The following is a 20,937-nucleotide window of genomic DNA, read 5'->3' as shown; positions in this document are numbered from 1 at the left end:
TTTGTACCTGAACTCCATGTAACCACCTTGCTTCTACATCCCTTACTTAAAGAAAAAATATTAATCTCATCCTTGATATTTTTGCTGATCCTCATCATGGCTCTCCTCCAAGACTCAGAAACGTTTTTTGGAGGGGGGTGGTTGAGAGAGTTTCAGATCTCCACTACTCTTTGTGTGAAGCAGTGCTGCCTGATACAGCCCTGAGGTGGCCAACTCTAATTTGAAGGTCATTCCCCCTTGTTCTGGACATCTTCCCTTGCAACCTCACCTGGTGTCCTTAATTTTTGAGACATTCACATCACGATTCGAAAGTTCTTCATTCAATATGCAGACAGTTATGGTGAACAGGAACGTATTCATCTGTTGGATTATTTGAGATGTTAGACTAATTGATCCAGAATACAGTAACATAGTCTAGGCATCTCTGAGGAATCTGAACTGCAGTCTTCCATCTCACCTAATTTAGTTGATGTTACTGAGCCAACTCTATTCTGTGCATGTTTATTTCTTACTTACTGGTTTTGAAAACTTGGAAGTTTGGCAAAACACTGTAGCAATGAGAAGGCACTATTTCAATAAGCGACTCTGTTTCTGATAAGCCCATTAGTTCTTTCCGAGCAAAAATAATAAACTTGTTCAAGAATTGGAGTAATATTAAAAATGCCAGATAAATGCAGGTTTTTGTACTTGTTATTGAAGCAGATTTGAATTAAGAGCAGAATATAAATCCCGCCTCAAAATCAGCATTCATGATTCAAATTAAATGCAGTTTGGATATAATACAGTGAATTCAGTGGCAGCATCTAAATGAGGCAGAAACACAAAGTGCTTGAACTGTCCACCACTCAATCAAACCCACACTCTGGCCAGATTTGGAAAGCTTTGATTGGCACAGTCTTAATGACACCAAGTTGCACTGTCAGTACGTCTCTTCCTCAGTACTGCACTGGAGTGTAAACTTAGATTTTGTGTTCATGTTGAGAATTGAACTTACACCTTCAGACTGAAACACAAGACACCACACCTCTATAGATCAATTCATATTACAAAAAACTGCTGGAATGATAAGCTCGCATCAATAAGGCCAGAGTCTGAGATTTGCTGCTGATTTGTGAACTTCATTGTAAAGTGTCATCAGGTTTAGCGGTAAACAATGCCTTATACATAGGATAGATTATATTAAAATAGAATTACCAAAATGATCAAATAGACTGGTCCCAAGAAGCTCCAGATAAACCCATTCTCCACCAATAACCAGCAGCTGGAAATCAGAAGGAAACATGCTGAGGTAAGTTGGTTTGAATTCAAAGATTGATACTCATTAAAGCTGTGAGGATGAGGTTTCTGGGCTGATGCATCATTGACCTCTTGGACTTCTATTTTGATTCATCTCAGAACAGAATTCTAGGAGTAATTCAGGAGACACAGCAGAAATTCATCCTGAGGAATAAGAAACATGGTAGATGGAGGATGAGGCAACCATGGCTGAGTAAGGAAGTCAGGGATAGTATAAAAGCAAAAGCATATAAAGTAACAAAGAACAGTGGGAACCCATACGATTGGGAAGCTTGCAAAACCCACAGAGAGCAACAACAAAAAAATAAGGAAGGAAGAGATTAAATATGAGGGTAAGCTAGTCAGTAATATAAAGGAAGACTGTAAGAGTTTCTTTAGACATATACAGGGCAAAAGAGAGGTAAAAGTGGACATTAGGTTGTTGGAAAATGACACAGGAGAGATAGTAGTGGGAATCAAGAAAATGACTGAAGAACTGAATAATTACTTCGTGTCATTCTTCACAGTGGAAGACACGAGTAATTTCCCAAAAATCCAAGAGAGTGAGGGGGCAGTATGGTGGTCATCACCAAGGAGAAGGTCTAGAAAAACTGAATGGTCTGAAGGTGGATAAATCACCTGGACCAGGTGGACTACACCCCAGAGTTCTAAGGGAGATAGATAAAGAGATAGTGGAGGCGTTAGTGGTAATCTTTCAGGAATCACTCAAATCAGGGAAGGTCCGAGAGGACTGGAAAATCGCTAATGTGACACCCCTGTTTATAAAGCGAGTACGGCAAAAGACGGAAAATTATAGACCAATTAGCTTAACCATGGTCATGGGTAAGTTCCTGGAATCCATTGTGAAGGATGAGATTTCTGAATATTTAGAACTGTATGGTAAGAAAGGGCAGAGTATGCATGGTTTCATCAAGGGGAGGACATGCCTGTCAAATCTGCTAGAATTCTTTGAGGAAGTAACAAGCAGGTTAGACCAAGGAGAGACAATGGATGTTAACTACCTGGACAAGTGCTGCACAGGAGGCGACTAAGTAAGATAAGAGCCATGGAGTTAGGGGCAAGGGATTGGCATGGATTGAAGCTTGACTGTCTGGCAGAAAGCAGAGAGTGGGGATAAAAGGGTCCTTCTCAGGATGGCAGCCGGTGACAAGTGGTGTTCCGCAAGGCTCAGTGATGGAACCACAACTTTTCACTTTCTACATTAACAATCTAGAGAAAGGAACTGAGGGCATTCTGGCTAAGTTTGCAGTTTGTACAAGGACAGACAGAGGGACAGGTAGCATTGAGGAGGCAAGAAGGCTGCAGGAGGATTTCGATAGGTTAGGAGAGTGGACAAAGAAGTGGTAGATGGAGTACAACGTGGGAACGTGTGAGGTCATGCCCTTTGGTGGGAAGAATAGAGACCTGGACTATTTCGGAAGTCTGAAGTGCAAAGAGACTTGAGAGTTCTATTCCAGGATTCTCTCAAAATAGCCTTGCAGGTTGAGTCAGTAGTTAGGAAGGCAAACTCTATGATGGTATTTATTTTGAGAGGACTTGAATATAAAAGCAGGGATATAATTCTGAGGCTCTATAAGGCTCTGGTCATACCACATTTGGAGTATTCTGTGCAATTTTGGGCCCCATGTCTCAGGAAGAATGTATTGGCCCTGGTGCATGTTCAGAGGATGTTCATGACAATGGTCCCAGGATGAACAGCTTGACATATGAGGAATATTTGAGGACTCTGGATCTATGCTCGATGGAGTTTAGAAGGATGAAGGGGGATCTAATTGAAACTTACACAGTACTGAATGGCCTGGACAGACTGAATATTGGGAAGATGCTTCCATTGGTAGGAGAGACTAGGAACTGAGGGCACAGCTTTAGATTAAAGGGAAGACCTTTTGGAACAGATATAAGGGGAAACTTCTTCAGCCAGAGAGTGGTGAATCTATGGAATTCACTGCCAGAGAAGGCTGTGGAGGCCAGGTCATTGAGCATATTTAAGATGGAGATGAATAGGTTCTTGATTGTTTAGGGGATCAAGGGTTACAGGGAGAAAGCAGGAGAATGGGGTTGAGAAACTTATCAGCCATGATTGAATGGTGGAGCAGACCTGATGGGCTGAATGGCCTAATTTCAGCTCCTATGTCTTATGATCCTATGTTGCCTGCTGAAAGGCAACTGGTCGAGTGCTCAGTGGTTGTCATGTAGACATGAGTTGAGATCACAACACAGCTGCCCCCTTCACCCCTTGGCGCAGTTAGGATCGCTCCTTCAGGAGACAGAAAGTACCACACTGGTGTGTAGCCTGTTAAAGCTGGGGTCGGCACATCTATCACTTTATCTGAGTGAGGCAATCATGTTCTGAGGTTGTCTATGTCACTGTTTGCAGGTTCTTCTGGCAAAACAGTAACTGTGGAAACTAAAAATGATTGGCTAAATCATCACAGCAGGATAGAGGAGAAATCAGAAGCAGCTTACTTTCTGTGTGAACCGTATCCATTAGGGCAGGTGGCTGCAGAAATTGCCACGATCAGTGCAGGAGGCCCATACCCCAAAGGGTAGATATACCTCCCAATGTTACTGGAATGGAATACCCTCATGTTCTTCAAGTTCCTGACCATGAGGTGAAGCTGCAATGTCTCCAAGCTCATCCAAGCAAATGCTGTAAGGAACAAATAATGCAGACATCCCGCTACGATACCACACAGCTTCTGGAAACAAAAGCCAATAGGTAAAACTTCAAAGCAGGAACACACAGAAGCTATTCAACCAAACAAGCCTGCCCTGCCAGTCAAATAGATTGACCGTGACTGTTCTGTCTTTCAATGCCAACTACCTACCTTCGTCCCATATTCCTTGTTACCCACAGTAGAACTGTTGACTTCAGACCTGAAAGTGTCACTTGTCCACCAACATCCACTTACTTTTTAGGGAGAGAATTCCTGAATGCTCTGAGCATTCAAGAAATAAACTTCTTCCTGATTTTCCTTGTAAACATCCTGACTCTAATCTCATGATTCTGTCCCCTACAGGAGGACCGTATCTACCTCATTGAATATTTAAACACCTCTTTCAGCAATCTTTCTGTGTTTTGGTTAAAAGGAAAATGGTTGGAAATGCTTTTGAGGTGGCATAACCCAGAAGGCTACAGGCCAAGTGCTGGAAGGTGCGATTACACTGGATTGTTCTCTTTCAGTCTGCATGGACACAGTGGGCTGAATGGCTACCTGCAAGAAAATCCATGTATTTCTAAGCTTCCTTAAACATTGACCAGATCACTCCTGAGTCTAGAGTCAACAAGTACTGTGCAGGAAAAGCATCCGAAGAGCAAGAGAGTCGACGTTTCAAGCATAAGCTCTTTATCAGGAATGTCCTGCTCCTCGGATGTTGGCTGACCAGCTGTGCTTTGCCAGCACCACACGTTTTGATTCTGATCTGTGGGCAGCACGGTGGCACAGTGGTTAGCACTGCTGCCTCACAGCGCCAGAGACCTGGGTTCAATTCCCACCTCAGGTGACTGACTGTGTGGAGTTTGCACGTTCTCCCCGTGTTGGCGTGGGTTTCCTCCGGGTGCTCCGGTTTCCCCCCACAGTCCAAAGATGTGCCAGTTTAGGTGAATTGGCCATACTAAATTGTCTGTAGTGTTAGCTAAGGGATAAATGTAGGGGTATGGGTGGGTTGCGCCTCGGCAGGGCAGTGTGGACTTGTTGGGCCGAAGGGCCTGTTTCCACACTGTAATGTAATGTAATCTCCAGCATCTGCAGTCTTTGTTCACTCTCACCCCTGAGTCTACTGTGCTCAAGGCAGTAATAGCCTTACCTATTCAGATCAATTCACCTTCAAGAATCTATCTCTCCTTTGAATTAAGTGGCATCATCATCGCTGGATTCCTTAATATCAGCATTCAGGGGTTTACGAGTATCTGAACTGGACCTGCTATATAGTTACTGTGGCTGCAAGACCCAGCCAAAACTAAAGTATTCTGAGGTAAGCAGCTCACCCCCTGATTCCTCAAAGTTTGTCCACTATCAGCAAGGGGTTGTAGACACTACTTGTGTCACTGAGTCGAAATATTTACCACTCTCTGTATAAACAATGTTGCCCATCAAGTCTTCTTCAAAACTTTCTCCTCTCACCTTAAAAATATGCTCCCTAGATTTGAACTTCCTCACAGGGAGTTCAAAATAACTTTGCTATTCATCTTAGCTATGTCCCTCATGATTTTATAAAACTCGATAAGGTCACCCCTTAATTTCCTGCACTCCAGTGAAAGAAATCTCAGCCTATCCAGCATATTTTAATAATAGTGCTGTTGGGAATAGAGGCTTTCTGTTATAAAAATATGCTGGGATCGGCTGAGACTTTTCACTGGAGTGCAGGAGATTCAGGGGTGGCCTTATAGAGGTTTACAAAATCATGAGGGCATAGATAAGGTGAATAGCAAAGGTCTTTTCTCTATTGTGAGGGAGTTCAAAACTAGGGAGCATACTTTTAAGGTGAGAGGAGAAAGTTTAGAAAAGGACTTGATGGGCAACTTTTTTAAACAGAGAGTGGTTGATGTGTGGAATGAACTCCCAGAGGAAGAGGTGGCTGCAGGTACAGTTACAACATTTAAAATAGATTTGGATAGGTACGTGAGTAGGAAAGGTTTGGACGAAATGGACCAAACACAGGCAGGTGAGACTAGTTTAGTTTGGGGACATGATTGACATGGATTAGTTAGTCTGAAGGGTCTGTTTCCATGCTGCATGACTCTATGACTCCATAACAGCTTGATGGAAGCTCTGGATTTTAAAAAGCATGTTAAAGGAGGTGAGAGAGGTGGAGAGGCAAAGATTTCTGGGGGAGAGTGCTTGAATACGATCATGGCTGACTTGATTATGGCCTTAATTTCCAGTTCATTGCCTATCTTTGATGGCCTCTGAGTGCCTTCTTAATCAAGGATCTAACTATTTCTCACCTTGAAAATATTCAATGACTCCATTTCCACTGACCATGATTCAATTTATTTTTAATCATTTAAGGAATAAGAATGGTCTGTTGTTTTAATGTTCATGGGATATGAGTGTTACTGGCTAGGCCAGCATTTATTTCCTATTCCCAATTCTGTTGCAGCCCATTTGGCGTAGAGATAGTGCTGTTGGGAACTATCTCAGTGGAAATTAAGGCAATAATCAAGTCAGCCCATGATCGCATTTAAGCACTCCCCCCCAGAAATCTTTGCCTCTCCACCTCTCTCCCCTCTTTAACATGCATTTTAAAATCTAGAACTTCCATCAAGCTGTTATGGAGTCATAGAGTCATGCAGCATGGAAACAGACCCTTCAGACTAACTAATCCATGTCAATCATGTCCCCAAACTAAACTAGTCTCACCTGCCTGTGTTTGGTCCATTTCGTCCAAACCTTTCCTACTCACGTACCTATCCAAATCTATTTTAAATATTGTAACTGTACCTGCAGCCACCTCTTCGTCTGGGAGTTCATTCCACACATCAACCACTCTCTGTTTAAAAAAGTGCCCATCAAGTCCTTTTCTAAACTTTCTCCTCTCACCTTAAAAATATGCTCCCTAGTTTTGAACTCCCTCACAATAGAGAAAAGACCTTTGTTATTCACCTTATCTATGCCCTCATGATTTTGTAAACCTCTATAAGGCCACCCCTTAATCTCCTGCACTCCGGTGAAAAGTCTCAGCCGATCCCAGCATATTTTTATAACAGAAAGCCTCTATTCCCAACAACATCCTTTTGTGAACTCTCTTCAATTTAATAATACCCTTTCAATTTAAGTGTGATTCTCCAAGGACCCATAACTATGAGCAGTTAAAGTGCGAGATTCCTCCACCCTAGGAACAAGAAGAGTCCCACATAAACCATCCATTACAACACATCTACTTTTAAACTAGCATGAATTGAGCAACATAAAACATAAGAATTAGGAGCAGAAGTATGCAATTCAGCCCTTCAGCCTGCACTGCCATTCAGTACAATCATGGCTGATCCCATTTCGGCCTCTTTTCCTCTTTTCTGCCCGCTGTTCATAACCTTTAACCCATTACTAGTTAAAAAATCTCTCTATCTCTTCCTTAAGTGAACTCAATGCTCCAGCATTAACCATATTTTGGGGTAGTGAGTTCCATAGATTCATGACCCTTTGAAAGAAGTAATTTTTCCTCATCTCTGTTTTAAATCTGCTACTCCTTATCATAAAATTATGATCTCTCATTCCAGATTGCCGTACACGCGGAAACATCCTCTCTACATCTACTTTGTCAATCCCCTTTAGCATCTTATGTGTCACAATTAGACCTCTTCTCCATCTTCTAAATTCAAGTGACTACAGGCTTAATCTGCTCAATCGGTGTTCATAAGAAATCCTCATCTCTAGAATCAATCTAGTCAACCTTCTCTGAACTGTCTCCAATACAACTACATCTCCTCGTAATTAAGGAGGCCAAAATTATTTGGCAACAGTCCAGTATGGTTTCACTGTACTGTACAGCTGCTGAAACACTTTCCTGCTTTTATTCTCTATTTCTTTAGCAATAAACACTGAAACTCAATTCGCCTTCCTTACTATCTGCATATTAGTTTTCTGTGATTCATGCACAAGGATACCCAGTTCCCTCTGCAACAAAGCACACTGAAGTTTCTCTCCATTCCTCTGACCAAAATCGAAAAAGTCATACTTATCTATGATAACATTCATCTACCAAATTTTGACCCATTCCCCTAATCTATCTACATCCATTTGTTAATTTTTTATTTCTTCATTGCAACTTTTTCCCACCTGTTTTAGTGTCACCTGCAAATGTGACATTGGTAATTTCTAGCCCTGCATCCAAGTAATTAATATAGTTTATTAATAGCTGGGAGAAAGTGAGGACTGCAGATGCTGGAGAGCAGAGTCAAGAGTGGGGCTTTTCCAGCTGTTAATAGCTGGAGCCCAAGTTGGATTGTTTATCTTTAGGCAATGAAATTTTGCTTGATTATAGAATCACAGAATACCTACAGTGTGGAAACAGGCCATTTGGCCCAACAAGTCCAACCACCCCTCCGAATAGTATCCCACCCAGACCCATTCCCTTACCCTATTACTCTATATTCCCCTGACTTATACATCAAACCTATACATCCCTGAACATTATGGCCAATTTAGCATGACCAGTTCACCTAATCTGCACATCTTTTGGACTGTGGGAGGAAACCAGAACACTCAGAGGAAATCTAAGCAGACATGAGGAGAATGTGCAGACTCCACACAGACAGGCTGCAATCGAACCCATACATTCATCAAAAGTTGCATAGTTGTACATTTTTTAAATTATGTGTGCTAAGTATCATGAGGAGAAAGTGAGGACTGCAGATGCTGGAACTCAGAGTCAAGAGTTTAGTGCTGGAAAAGCACAGCAAATCAAGGCAGTGTTCAAGGAGCAGGAGAATTGACATTTCAGGCATAAGCCCTTCATCATGATTTTTACATTTGGACACGACTCAAAATCTCTTGGTAATCTTATTAGTGTAAGATGCCATTGATAAGATTGACAGACATTAATGTCGCTGTAATTTTAACATGTACTGGATCAAAGAAACTGCAGAGTCGAGATTGTGGTGCTGGAAAAGCACAGCAGATCAGGCAGCATTCGAGGAGTGGGAGAATCGATGTTTCGGGCATAAGCCCTTCATCAGCATTGGTCAGCCCAATTTCAGCATAACCAGTCAATATCCTGGCTGTACAAAGTATGCCAGCACAGCTTTTTGTTTCTCCTTGGGTCCTGACTGAATGGCAGTCACTAAATTTGGAATGCAAAACATTTTAGCTAATTTATCATCAAAATATGAAACTAAATACAGTATTCAAAATCTCTTCCTGTATGTGCATAACCACAAATGAAAATGCTGTCAGTGCATTGCATTAATTGGCACAAAGTATTTTCTGTTATCTCTGTGCCTGTGTTGGACTGGGGTAAACAAAGTTAAAAATCACAACACCAGGCTATAGTCTAACAGGTTTATTTGGAAGCACTAGCTTTCGGAGTGCTGTTCCTTCATCAGTTAGCTGTGGAGTATAAGATCGTGAGACACAGAATTTATAGCAAAGGTTTACAGTGTGATGTAACTGAAATTATATATTGAAGAAGACTTGTATTGTTTGTTAAGTCTCTCATCTATTACAATGACCATGTTGTTTTTAGTTCTTTCATATGTAAATCCTAGAACGTTTTTAAAGTTACATTTTCAAGTGAACTTTGACAATAAATGCCGTGTCAGCCCAGATAATGCATTGAAGGTGTGAGGTGCCCTGTGTGAGGCTGTCTATGTCCCAATATTCAGACTGATTCTAATCTAAAAAAGGGATTCACATAATCTTACATGGATTCATGCTGTTTTTCAGCAAAATAAATTGTAATTCTGCAAGTACAAATTCATCCCACAAACTTATATGTGTGTAGTGCATGTGGGTGTGTGTGTGCGAGGGAGCTATGAGTGCCTGTGAGACAGTGTATGTATGTGTATGTATGTGAGTGCAAAGGGTTACAAGATTGTGAGAGGATGCATGTGTGTGTGTGTGTTTAGGAATGTCTGTGTGTGTCTGTCTGTGAGTGTGTGTGTGTGTGTGTTTCTATCTGTGTCTGCGTGCGTGTGTGTGTAGTGCAGTGGGGTCACCTGTAGTGTGACCTGAACCCAAGGTCCCCGTTAAGGCCATTCCCATGGATACCAAACTTGGCTATCAGCCTCTGCATTGCTGCCTGTCCTGAAGTCCACCTTGGAGGATGGTCACCTGAAGGTTCGAGGTCGAATGTTCCAGACTGCTGAAGCGTTCTCTGATTGGGAAGAAGTTCCTACAGACACACACACACTCCTACAAACACATACACTCACACAGACTCTCTCTCATACACAAGCTCTCTTTCACACACTCACATATATACTTCCACCCTCACACGCACACATGCACCCTCTCACAATCTTATACCCCTTTGAACTCACACTCACACACATACACACACTCTCTCACAGATACTCATACCCTCCCCGCGCACACACACAGGCACAGATATACACACACACGCAGGCACAGATATACACACACACACACACATGCACAGGCACAGATACACACACAAATTTGTGGAGTGAATTTGTATTTGCAGAATTACATTTGATTTTGCTCAAAAGCTGCATGAATCCATGTAAGATTCTGTAAATCCTTTTTTTAGATTACAATCAGTCTGAGTGTTGCGGCACAGACAGCCTCACACAGGACACCTCACTCTTTCAACGCATTAATTGGGCCGACACAGCACCTAATGTTAAAGTTCACTTGGGAATGGAACTTAAAAAGAAATTCTAGCATTTACATATGAAAGAACTGAAACCAAAACGGTCATTCTAAAAGATGAGAGACTTTAACAAACAGTCCAGGTCTTTTTCAATATATAATTTCAGTTACATCACACTGTAAGCTTTTGCTATAAATTCTGTGTCTTATGATCTTATACTCCACAACCACCTGATGAAGGAGCAGTGCTCTGAAAGCTAGTGCTTCCAAATAAACCTGTTGGATTATAACCTGGTGTTTTGTAATCTTCCAGTGAAACAGTGTTTACTCATACTTCTTTAAATTTACTTTTATAAATGCACATTACATTGTTTCCTGTATATCTTTGAGGGTCAAATATACAGTCAGTAACTGCTTTGGTGGAACACCCTCCATTCAGGCCAGAAATATGAATAATATCTGCTGTTTTCCTGTCAGTTTAATTCTCTGTTTCATTTCCACTCTGACATTGGCATCCTTGACCTCTGATACATTTTCAATAAATCTCAACCTAAGCCCAACAAGCAGCAGCTTTTGCTAGACAAGAAGTTGATTCCAAAGACTTATGAGCATCACAGGAAATCTTTTGCTCTATCTCAGTATTAAAAGGGCAATGCTTTATTTTTAAATACTTATCCCTAGTTCTAGATTCTTCTATCAGAGGAAAAACTTCTCCATGTCCACCATGTTAAGTCACCTCAGGATCTTACATTGTACAATCCAGTCATCTTTTTGTTTTCCAGACCCCAGTAAATAAAAGCTTGATGGGTCCAACCTTGCTTCATAGGACAGCCCGCCCACCTCAGGTATTAGTCTAATAAACTTTCCCCAAACTGCTTTCAATGCAACTACAGCCTTTCTTACATTAGAAGACCATTTTGTGTACAAACCTCCAGATTTGCTGTCACCAGTGGTCTGCATAACTGAACCATAACTTCCCTACTTCCATAATCAACTCCTGTCACAATAACAATCCATTAACATTCCCAATTACTTGCTTTCCTTGCATATTAAACTTTGTGATTAAATCATTAGGACACGATGATCTTTCTGCATTTGAAAGATCTACAATCTCGCTCCATTTAATCCTACTGCCAGATGGACTATTTCACATTTTCCTACATTACACATCCATGCTCTTCATAACTTATTTTGCTGTCTATCTTAACGTCACCAGCAAATTTAGCAATTGTACCTTCTGTCTCTTCATCCAAATCCCCTGTAGTTTCCCCTTATTGTCTTCATCCCTTTTTGAACAAAGGAGTTACATTTGCTATTTTCCAATCTAATGTAATGTTCTAATCTAGGGAATTTTGGAAATTTATAACCATGCATCAAAATCTCACAAAGCGCCTTGTTTAAGACTGAGCAAGAAGCCCATCAGGAACTGTGAACTTGTCAGCCCACAGTTTCAACAATCTCTTCAGTCCCGTTTCTGTGGTGATTCTATTTTTCCTGAGTCCCTCCTTCTCTTCTTTTCCTTGATCTACATCTGTTTCTGGGATGATACTTGTATCTTCTATAGTGAATACAAACCAATTCATCTGCCGACTCCTTAATTTCTGTTATCTTTCCCAGACTCATCTTCCAAAGGACCGACACTTTGAGTTATCTCATATTTCCAAATGTTTTTCTCTGGTACTGTCATTTTTGTTGTTTCTCAATATTTTAGTGATTCTTTGTTGTTCTTATATTGACTGAACTGTCGCCCAGCTCTGCACAACTATACACATTTTCTTTAAGTTTTATAGTATTATTGATGCTTTTAAGTATCCATGTCAGGTTAGTCCTTTTCTTGGAATTTTCCTTCACATCAGAATATATCCATGCTGTTTACTCTGAAGTGTTCCCTTACATGTCTGACTCTGCCACTGCATTTGTAGTGACCATTCCAATTTGCCTGTTCATGCTTTCATGCCCTTCCTTAAGTTTCCTGTTCCCAAACTTCTATTCCTAAAATGGTAAAATTCTATCATAATATGATTGCTGCTACCTGGGACTGCCTCCACTGGGATTATTAATTAATCCCATTTCATTATATGATATCAGCCTGCTGTTTGTTTGTATCCACTGTCGTTCACAGAAACTATCCTAAAATCATTCGATGAACACCTCATCCAAGTTATCGTTGTCCAGCAGACATTTCTAGTCCATAATTATTGCCTTGTAGTTCTGTCAAGCTCCCAGTGTTTATTTCAAAATTGTCCGCCCTCCTGTGTGGTTCAGATTAAGGGGTCTGGACATCACTTCCACAAAGTAACTTCTTACCTTTAATGTATTTCAACTTAACTCATCTCAAAACCACTTCTGTAGTCCAGTTTCCTTAGGTTGTTCCTCTCTTGTGTTAACGTGATCATTAATTAGGAGCCAGCTTTTCAATTTTTCTGAGCTTCCTGTCTATAAGACCATAAGATGTAGCAGTGGAATTCCACCATTCAATCATGGCATATGTGTTTTTCAACCTCATTCTCCTGTCTTCTCCCCATTATCCCTGATCCCTTACTAATCAAAATCTTATCAATCTCTCTCTTAAATACACTCAATGACTTGGCCTCCACAGCCTTCTACGGCAATGAGTTCCTCTGGCTGGAGAAATTCAAAGAACAAAGAACAAAGAAAATTACAGCACAGGCCCAGGCCCTTCGGCCTTCCAGATCCTGTATCTAAACCTGTTATCATCTATTTTCTAAGGATCTGTATCCCTCTACTCTCTGCCCATTCATGTATATGTCTAGATACATCTTAAATGATGCTACCGTGCCCTCCTCAACTACCTCTACTGGCAACGCATTCCAGGCACCCACCACCCTCTATGTAAAGAACGTTCCACGCATATCTCCCTTAAACGTTTCCCCTCTCACCTTGTACTCGTGACAAGATTAGAGTAGCACTGGAACAGCATAGCAGGTCAGGCAGCATCCAAGGAGCAGGACCCCGTGACCCCTCGTAAGTGAGTTCCGCACTCTGGGAAAAAGCTTCTTGCTACCCACCCTGTCTATACCTCTCATGATTTTGTAGACCTCAGAAAGGTCCCCTCTCAACCTCTGTCTTTCTAATGAAAATAACCCTAACCTACTCAACCTCTCTTCATAGCTAGTGCCCTCTATGCCAGGCAACATCCTGGTGAACGTCCTCTGCACCCTTGCCAAAGCACTCACATTCTTTTGGTAATGTGACAACCAGAACTGTACCCAATATTCCAAACATGGCCAAACCAAAGTCCTATACAACTGTAACATGGCCTGCCAACTCTTGTATTCAATAACCCATCTGATGAAGGAAAGCATGCCATATGCCTTCTTGATCATTTTATTGATCTGCGTTGCCACCTTCCGGCTACAATGGACTTGAACACCCAGATCTCTCTGTACATCAATTTTCCCCAGGGCTTTTCATTTACTGAGTACAGTAGTTCCCCCTTATCTCAGTTCTGAAGACCTTCACCCTCAGACTGTGCCTCAGGTCCTAGTCTCTCCTAGTAGTGGAATCACCTTCTCCAGTCCACTCTATTAAAGCCTCTCAATATTTTATAAGTTTCAGAGATTCCCCCTCATCCCTCTAAACTCTGTCAAGTGCAGATCCAGAGTCCTGAACCACTTCTCATGTGACAAGCCCTTTATCCCCAGGATCATTCTTGAAAGCCTCCTTTGGATGTCTACAATGCCAGCCCATCCTTCCTTAGGTAGAGGGCCCAAACTTGCTCACAATGTTCCAAATCCAGTTTGACCAGAGTCTTATACAGCCTCAGCAGTAAATCTCTGCTCTATAATTCTAGCCCTCTCAAAATGAATGCTAACATTGCATTTGCCTTCCTAGTTGCCATTTGAACCTGCATGCTGACCTGAAGAAAATCCTGAACTAGGACTCCCAAGTCCCTTTATGCTTTAGATTTCTGAAGCCTTTCCCCATTTAGAAAAAATTCTGTGCCTCCCTTCTGCCTACGAAATGTATATCTTACACTTTCCCACATTGTATTCCAATTACCACTTATTTGCCCACTCTCCAGCTTGTCCAAGTCCTTTTGCCGCCTACCTCTTTTTTCAACACTGCCTGGCTCTCCATCCATCTTTGTGTCATTTGCAAAGTTAGCAATACTGCCCTCACTTCCTTTGACTAGCTCATTAATATATAATATTGTCGTGCCAACACTATCCCCTGCAGAACTCCATTAGTCATTGTCTGCCATTTATCCCCAGTCTCTACCTTCTGCCAGTTAGCTAGTCCTCTATCCATGCCAAGACCTTGCCCAAATACCATGGGCTCCTATCTTATTTAGCAGCCTCCTGTGCAGCACCTTGTCAAAGGCCTTTGGAAATCCAAATAGATCGCGTCCTCTGTCCTCCCTAAGGGTAATGTGCACTTCAATATTCAAGTCCCAAACTATGTCTTTATGCAGTCACATCATTGTAAAGGCTGGCAGATCCATCATATTTCTTTTCTGTTCTTTTCTTGATCCAATCTAACCTTCATGACTTGGCGATGTGTTTGAATAACAGTACTTTTGTGAATCATACATTCATACAGGTCTACAGAATAGATAAAAAGATCCTTCAGCACATCAAGTATGTTTTCCAGCATTTTGACCAAAACCTGATATGCCTTGGCACTACAAGTGCATTTCTAAATACTTCTTAAATGTTCTGAAGGTTTCTACCTCTAACAACCTTATGAGCAGTACAAAGTTAAAAAAATCACACAGCACCAGATTATAGTCCAACAGGTTTATTTGGAAGCACTAGCTTTTGGAGTGCTGCTCCTTCATCTGGTGGTTGGAGGAGTGTTCCGAATAAACCTGTTGGACTATAACCTGGTGTTGTGTGATTTTTAACATTGTACACCCCAGTCCAACTCCGGCATCTCCACATCATTACTTATTATGGGCAGTGAGTTCCAGATTGCTACCAACCTCTGGATGATAATAGTTCCTCACATCTCCTCTAAACTTTCTGCCCCTTACCTTAATCTGAGCCCCTTGGCCATTGATCCCTCCACCACAGGGAAAAGACCCTTATTTCTACCCTGTCTATGCCCCTCATAATTTTTTACATCTCACTTTAGTTAGTCTCACCCTCTTAGTCTCTCTGCCTGAAGGAAAGCAACTCCACTCTGTGCACACAATCAGAGCAATCACATTGAGGTGTTTACTCATTAGATACACAAATCTAAAAGGCAAAAGTGAGGACTGCAAGTGCTGTAAGTCAGAATCGAGATTAGAGTGGTGCTGGAAAAGCACAGCAGGTCAGGCAGCACCCGAGGAGCAAGAAAATCAACTTTTCGGGCAAAAGCCCTTCATCGATTTTCCTGCTCCTTGGATGCTGCCTGACCTGCTGTGCTTTTCCAGCACCACTCTAATCTAGACACAACTCTAAAAGGCCAACTACTGTTGGAGAGTTTCCAAATTAATCGACTCGCACCTCGCCCGGTGGCAGGGTCTCTTACCTGGTTTCCGGTTTTGTCAATGCCCATTATGAAGAGCAGCTCTGCCAGGAAGAGACTTATGCAGAGTTGTGTGTGAGTGGCCGTTACAGCATTCTGAGCCTGCGAGCAGAAGACAAAAGTGCCAATAGCCAGTGCAAGGCACGCCAGAGATATCAGGATTCCAATGAACGTGATTACAGTCAGTGGCTTAATAGAGTATTCCTGTAACTGAATGGATAAGAAGCATTCAATGCCAGAACGGCTCAATGGGGAGATGTCATACAGTCATACAGCACTGAAACAGACCCTTCGGTCCAAGCCATCCATGCTGATCCAGTTTCCCCAAACTAAACATGGCACAAGGAAGGTAGTACAATGAAGGGTATGTAGGTTCGCCTGATCTTAGAGTAGGATAAAAGGCCAGCACAACATCACAGGCCAAACGGCCTGTACTGTTCTATGTTCTGTGTTCTAAACTGGCACCATTTGCCTGGGTTTAGCCAATATTCCTCAATGTTCCTGTCCAAATGTCTTTTAAATGTTGTAAAGGTACCTGCATCTACAACTTCTTCTGACAGTTCATTCCACCATGAACCACTGTCTGTGTGAAAAGGTTGCCCCTCAGAACTCTTCTAAATCTTTCACCTCCCACTCTAAAATTATGTCCTTTAGTCTTGAACTCCCCTATCCTGGGGAAAAGACCTTTGCTCTTCACCGTATCTACGCCCCACATGATTTTATAAATCTCTATAAGGTCACCTTTCAACTTCCTATGCTTCATGGAAAAAAGTCCCAGCATATCCACCCTCTTTTCATAACTCAAACCCTCTGGTCCTGGTAACACCTTTGCAAATCTCTTCTGCTCCTTCTCTAATTTAATAATATCTATAGCAGGGGGACCAGAACTGCACACAGCATTCTAAAAGTGGCCTCACCAACATTCTGTACAACCTCAACATAACATCCCAACTCCTTCACTCAATGGTCTGAGCAATAAAGGCAAGCATGCCAAACGCCTTCTTCACCACCCTGTCTACCAATGATGCAACTTTCTAGGAACTTTGGACCTGGATCTCCATGTTCATCAACATTCCCCAGGGCACTATCATTAACTATCCTGCCCTTGTTCATCTTACCAAAATGCAACCACGCATTTATCTCAATTAAATTCCATCTGCCACACCTCAGTCCATTAGCCTAATTGATCAAGATCCCAATATAATCTTAGATGACCTCCTTCACTGTCTCCTAAGCCGAGTGAAAATCTACAGGCCCACCAACATCCTTGCTGTGCATCTTCCCTGCTCAAATGTCATCAATGCCAATTGGTCAAGAGGATTGCTTTGTGTTGGTACTGCTGAGGACTGAGCTACTAACATGGATCCAAGAAGTTTCTGCTTGTCTCATTTAATGACTTATGAAGACAGACTAGGTTGGACAGGACTATATTCTCATGAGATTCGAAGAATTAATGGAGATCTCACAGAAACCTGTAAATTTCCAGCAGGACTAGACAGGGTAAACGCAGGAAGGATGTTCCCAATGAGCTGGGAGTCCAGAACCAGGGGAGTCTAAGGATACGGGTGCGTCATTGAGGACTGAGATGAAGAGAAATTTCTTCACTGAGGGAGTGGCAAGCCTATGGACTTCTTTGTCTCATAAAGTGGTTTAGGCCAAAACTCTGAATGCTTTCAAGAAGGAGTTAGATATAGTTCTTAGGGCTAAAGGGATCAAAGGGAATGGAGAGAAAGCAGGAACAGGTACTGAGTTTATGATCAACCATAATCATGTAGAATAGTGGAACAGGATCAAACAATTGAATGGCCTCCTCCTACTCCTATTTTCTATGGCTCTATGTTTCCTCAACAATGCTGACATCAATGATTGAGACCACATAGGCTCAGTCAACCCAGAGGATAAGGAGGCAATGAGGCTCCCAAGCACTGAGGATGTCACCTAGACAGGGGACGAAACGTCTGCAACACAAATTCCCAGCTCGGCGAACAGAACCACAACAACGAGCACCCGAGCTACAAATCTTCTCCCAAACTTTGAGCTCTCTATCCTCTTATTGTCTAGTTGAGAAATAACCAAGGACAGATAAAAGAAGCAGGGAAACATGCAAGCACACAAATAAAATAATAGCTGGTGCTATCTGAGGATTTAGCTTACGTACAATTGTTAATGGGATCTCTACATTCAGCAGATAATGTCCAAGATTCAGCCCCTTTTGCTCTCCCTGTGGTTTTCCTTACATCAGAAATCGAACATTTACTCCTGAAAGGGGCAGAGACATTCCAGCAGCTAAATTAGTCACATATGGCCCGCCTTTTGCAAATTTCTGTTGACGTTCTTTGATTACTTGTCCAAGGGACTAAGTAACTCTATTCCAGTTGTGGCTCCTGGACTCTGTCAATGTGTTTGTCCACTGGGAGCTCCTACGTATTCTGTCTCTGCTCTAGTTGTGCCACCACCGTTGACAGGTGTCTGAACTATACCAACATTTTTATGGTTTGCACTAGCGAAATGAGGCATGACTCCCTGAGTTGGCCATTCTGATAATGAAAGTCTTTAAATGGAAAGAATCCGAAAATGGGTCTTGAAGATTTTGAGGGATGGGGCTATGTTCGTTTCCTTTGACAGCTTGTTCAACTAAGGGGCCTTCCTTGGGAAGGAAAGTTGTTGATAATACTGTCTAGGAAACAAATAGTGTTTGAATATTGTTGAAAAAAGATATACTTTATTTAAGGTTATCATCTTGTACTCATCAGGACCATTCACAAGAATACCAGTTCAAGGGGAAAAACCAATGTATATACTACGAAAGTACTGATTGGTTGGCATACAATTCAGATTAGTAGAGGCATTGCCATGGATAAACCAACAACTAATGATGATTGACAGTTAACAGCCAGTTTGTTTAAATTCTACAAAGGTAGGTTGACTTTGATTGGTGGGAAATGCCTTAAATGAATGAATCATTGAATGGTTGTCACCTATTTTGTTGAGTTGAAACATTTTCTTTATACATTGGTATTTGTGGTCTGTGTGGATAGATGACCTGTGTTTTGTAATTAGAGGAGGGCATTAGGGACTTGTTTCCGTCTATTCCAAATTGGATAGAACCCTGTCAGGGCATTTTTTTCTCCCTCCTTTGCTGTACTGATTCCCATTCCAAACCTTGGAACAAGGATGTGCACACTGGCGAATCTCTCAGGCTGGTTTGTGAACAGTCATTCAGTATGTCTTTGTGTTGCTTCTAACTTCTTTATTTCTCTTGCTGTGTAAGGATCCCTTCCAACTTGCATGCTCCAGGACTGGATGAATAAGTGGAAAGCTAGAACTCTGATGTATTTTTGTTGCACTATCAGAAGTTTCTTCTCAGAAATCTTGGACATTATCTGCTGAATGTAGAGATCCCATTAACAATTGTATGTAAGCTAAATCCTCAGATAGCACCAGCTATTATTTTATTTGTGTGCTTGCATGTTTCCCTACTTCTTTTATCTGTCCTTGGTTATTTCTCAACTAGACAATAAGGGGATAGAGAGCTCAAAGTTTGGGAGAAGATTTGTTGCTCGGGTGCTCGTTGTTGTGGTTCTGTTCGCCGGGCTGGGAATTTGTGTTGCAGACGTTTCGTCCCCTGTCTAGGTGACATCCTCAGTGCTTGGGAGCCTCCTGTGAACCGCTTATGGGATATTTCCTCCGGCATTTATAGTGATATATCACCTAGGATGTCACCTAGACAGGGGTCGAAACGTCCACAACACAGCTCGGTGAACAGAACCACAACAACGGGATAGAGAGCAGAGAAAGGGGACAAAGATTGCTTACCTCCTCACTAAAGGCCATCAAAATGGCAAAACTGGACAAGTGATCACATTGACATGTGGTATGTGTGTCATTGGAGCCCACCAATTCACAGCCACTTGGGGACCAGTGGCCTCCATTTGTTGTGTGCATCCAGTAAGCACATAGCCTCCTCCGACCAACTGAGGTATCCTGTGGAAGATGAAAACCAGCCCATTATTTGTCTGTACAGTTTTGAGTGGGACTTTTTCACTGGAACAATGCTTTGCTACAGCAAATAGCTGTGTTGAGGATCATCTCAACAGTTACTGGTCATTCAAACTCCCAAGACCGTTTATACAGATAAAAAAAAGAGGACAAACAATAAGGTGGGTGTGCTTCACTTCTGAGCGAGGAGTTTGATTCTAAGCTCCACACGAGCTTTAAATTAAGCTGATGAACACATGCTGGCAGTGCTGAACTGTCAGAGGTTCCCCCTTTCTCCATTAAACATTGAATGTCAACATTCTAATCACTGTTAGAATGTAAGAAACATAATAAGCTCCTACCAGCAGCAATGCGATGAATAATTAGAAAGTGTGTACTGTGCTGATTGAGGGATAATAATTGGTTTTTGTACAGTAGGGAGTACCTTGGTCTATATCAAAATTATGCCCTCAATCTTTTAGGTTACGTCTGAGGCTAGAAGGAGCCTCAGTTTAATGTCTGATCTGAAGACAACATTTGCAATACTGTTGCACTCACTCGGAACTGCACTGACATGTCTACCTTCAACGTGGTGCTCAATGTCACAAGGCCTGGAATATTCCCTTGACCCAGTGTACAAACATAGACATAGAACATAGAACATAGAACAGGACAGCACAGTACAGGTCCTTCGGCCCACAGCGTTGGGCCGACCTTTTGTCCTACTCTCAGATCAAACTAACCTACATACCCTACATTTTACTATCATCCACCTATCCAAGAGTCGCTTCAATGTCTCTAATGTCTCTAGTTTACTACCACAGCTAGCAGTGCATTCCACGCATCCACCACTCTCTGTATGAAGAAACCTACCTCTGATAACTCCCCTAAACCTTCCTCCACTCACCTTAAAATT

The 20,937-nt window shown here is 42.0% G+C and overlaps 1 protein-coding gene across 3 annotated transcripts in view; it reads right to left on the bottom strand.

The window, feature by feature from the left end:
* Nucleotides 1–20,937, bottom strand: part of LOC122552181 (adhesion G protein-coupled receptor E3-like) — a 77,943-nt gene that overhangs the window by 19,174 nt on the left and 37,832 nt on the right. For all 3 annotated transcript variants that reach the window (XM_043694756.1, XM_043694759.1, XM_043694758.1), the window contains 5 exons: nucleotides 19,860–20,027; nucleotides 16,047–16,253; nucleotides 3,763–3,995; nucleotides 1,195–1,261; nucleotides 269–360 (listed from right to left, as the gene is read on the bottom strand). In XM_043694756.1, coding sequence (XP_043550691.1) covers nucleotides 269–360; nucleotides 1,195–1,261; nucleotides 3,763–3,995; nucleotides 16,047–16,253; nucleotides 19,860–20,027 — 767 coding nt within the window. The remainder of the gene's footprint in view (nucleotides 1–268; nucleotides 361–1,194; nucleotides 1,262–3,762; nucleotides 3,996–16,046; nucleotides 16,254–19,859; nucleotides 20,028–20,937) is intronic.

This window comes from Chiloscyllium plagiosum, chromosome 8 (assembly GCF_004010195.1).
Source record: "Chiloscyllium plagiosum isolate BGI_BamShark_2017 chromosome 8, ASM401019v2, whole genome shotgun sequence".
NCBI classification, from domain to species: Eukaryota; Metazoa; Chordata; class Chondrichthyes; order Orectolobiformes; family Hemiscylliidae; genus Chiloscyllium; species Chiloscyllium plagiosum.
Note: the sequence above shows the minus strand (reverse complement) of the source record. Positions and strands in the feature narration are given on the sequence as shown.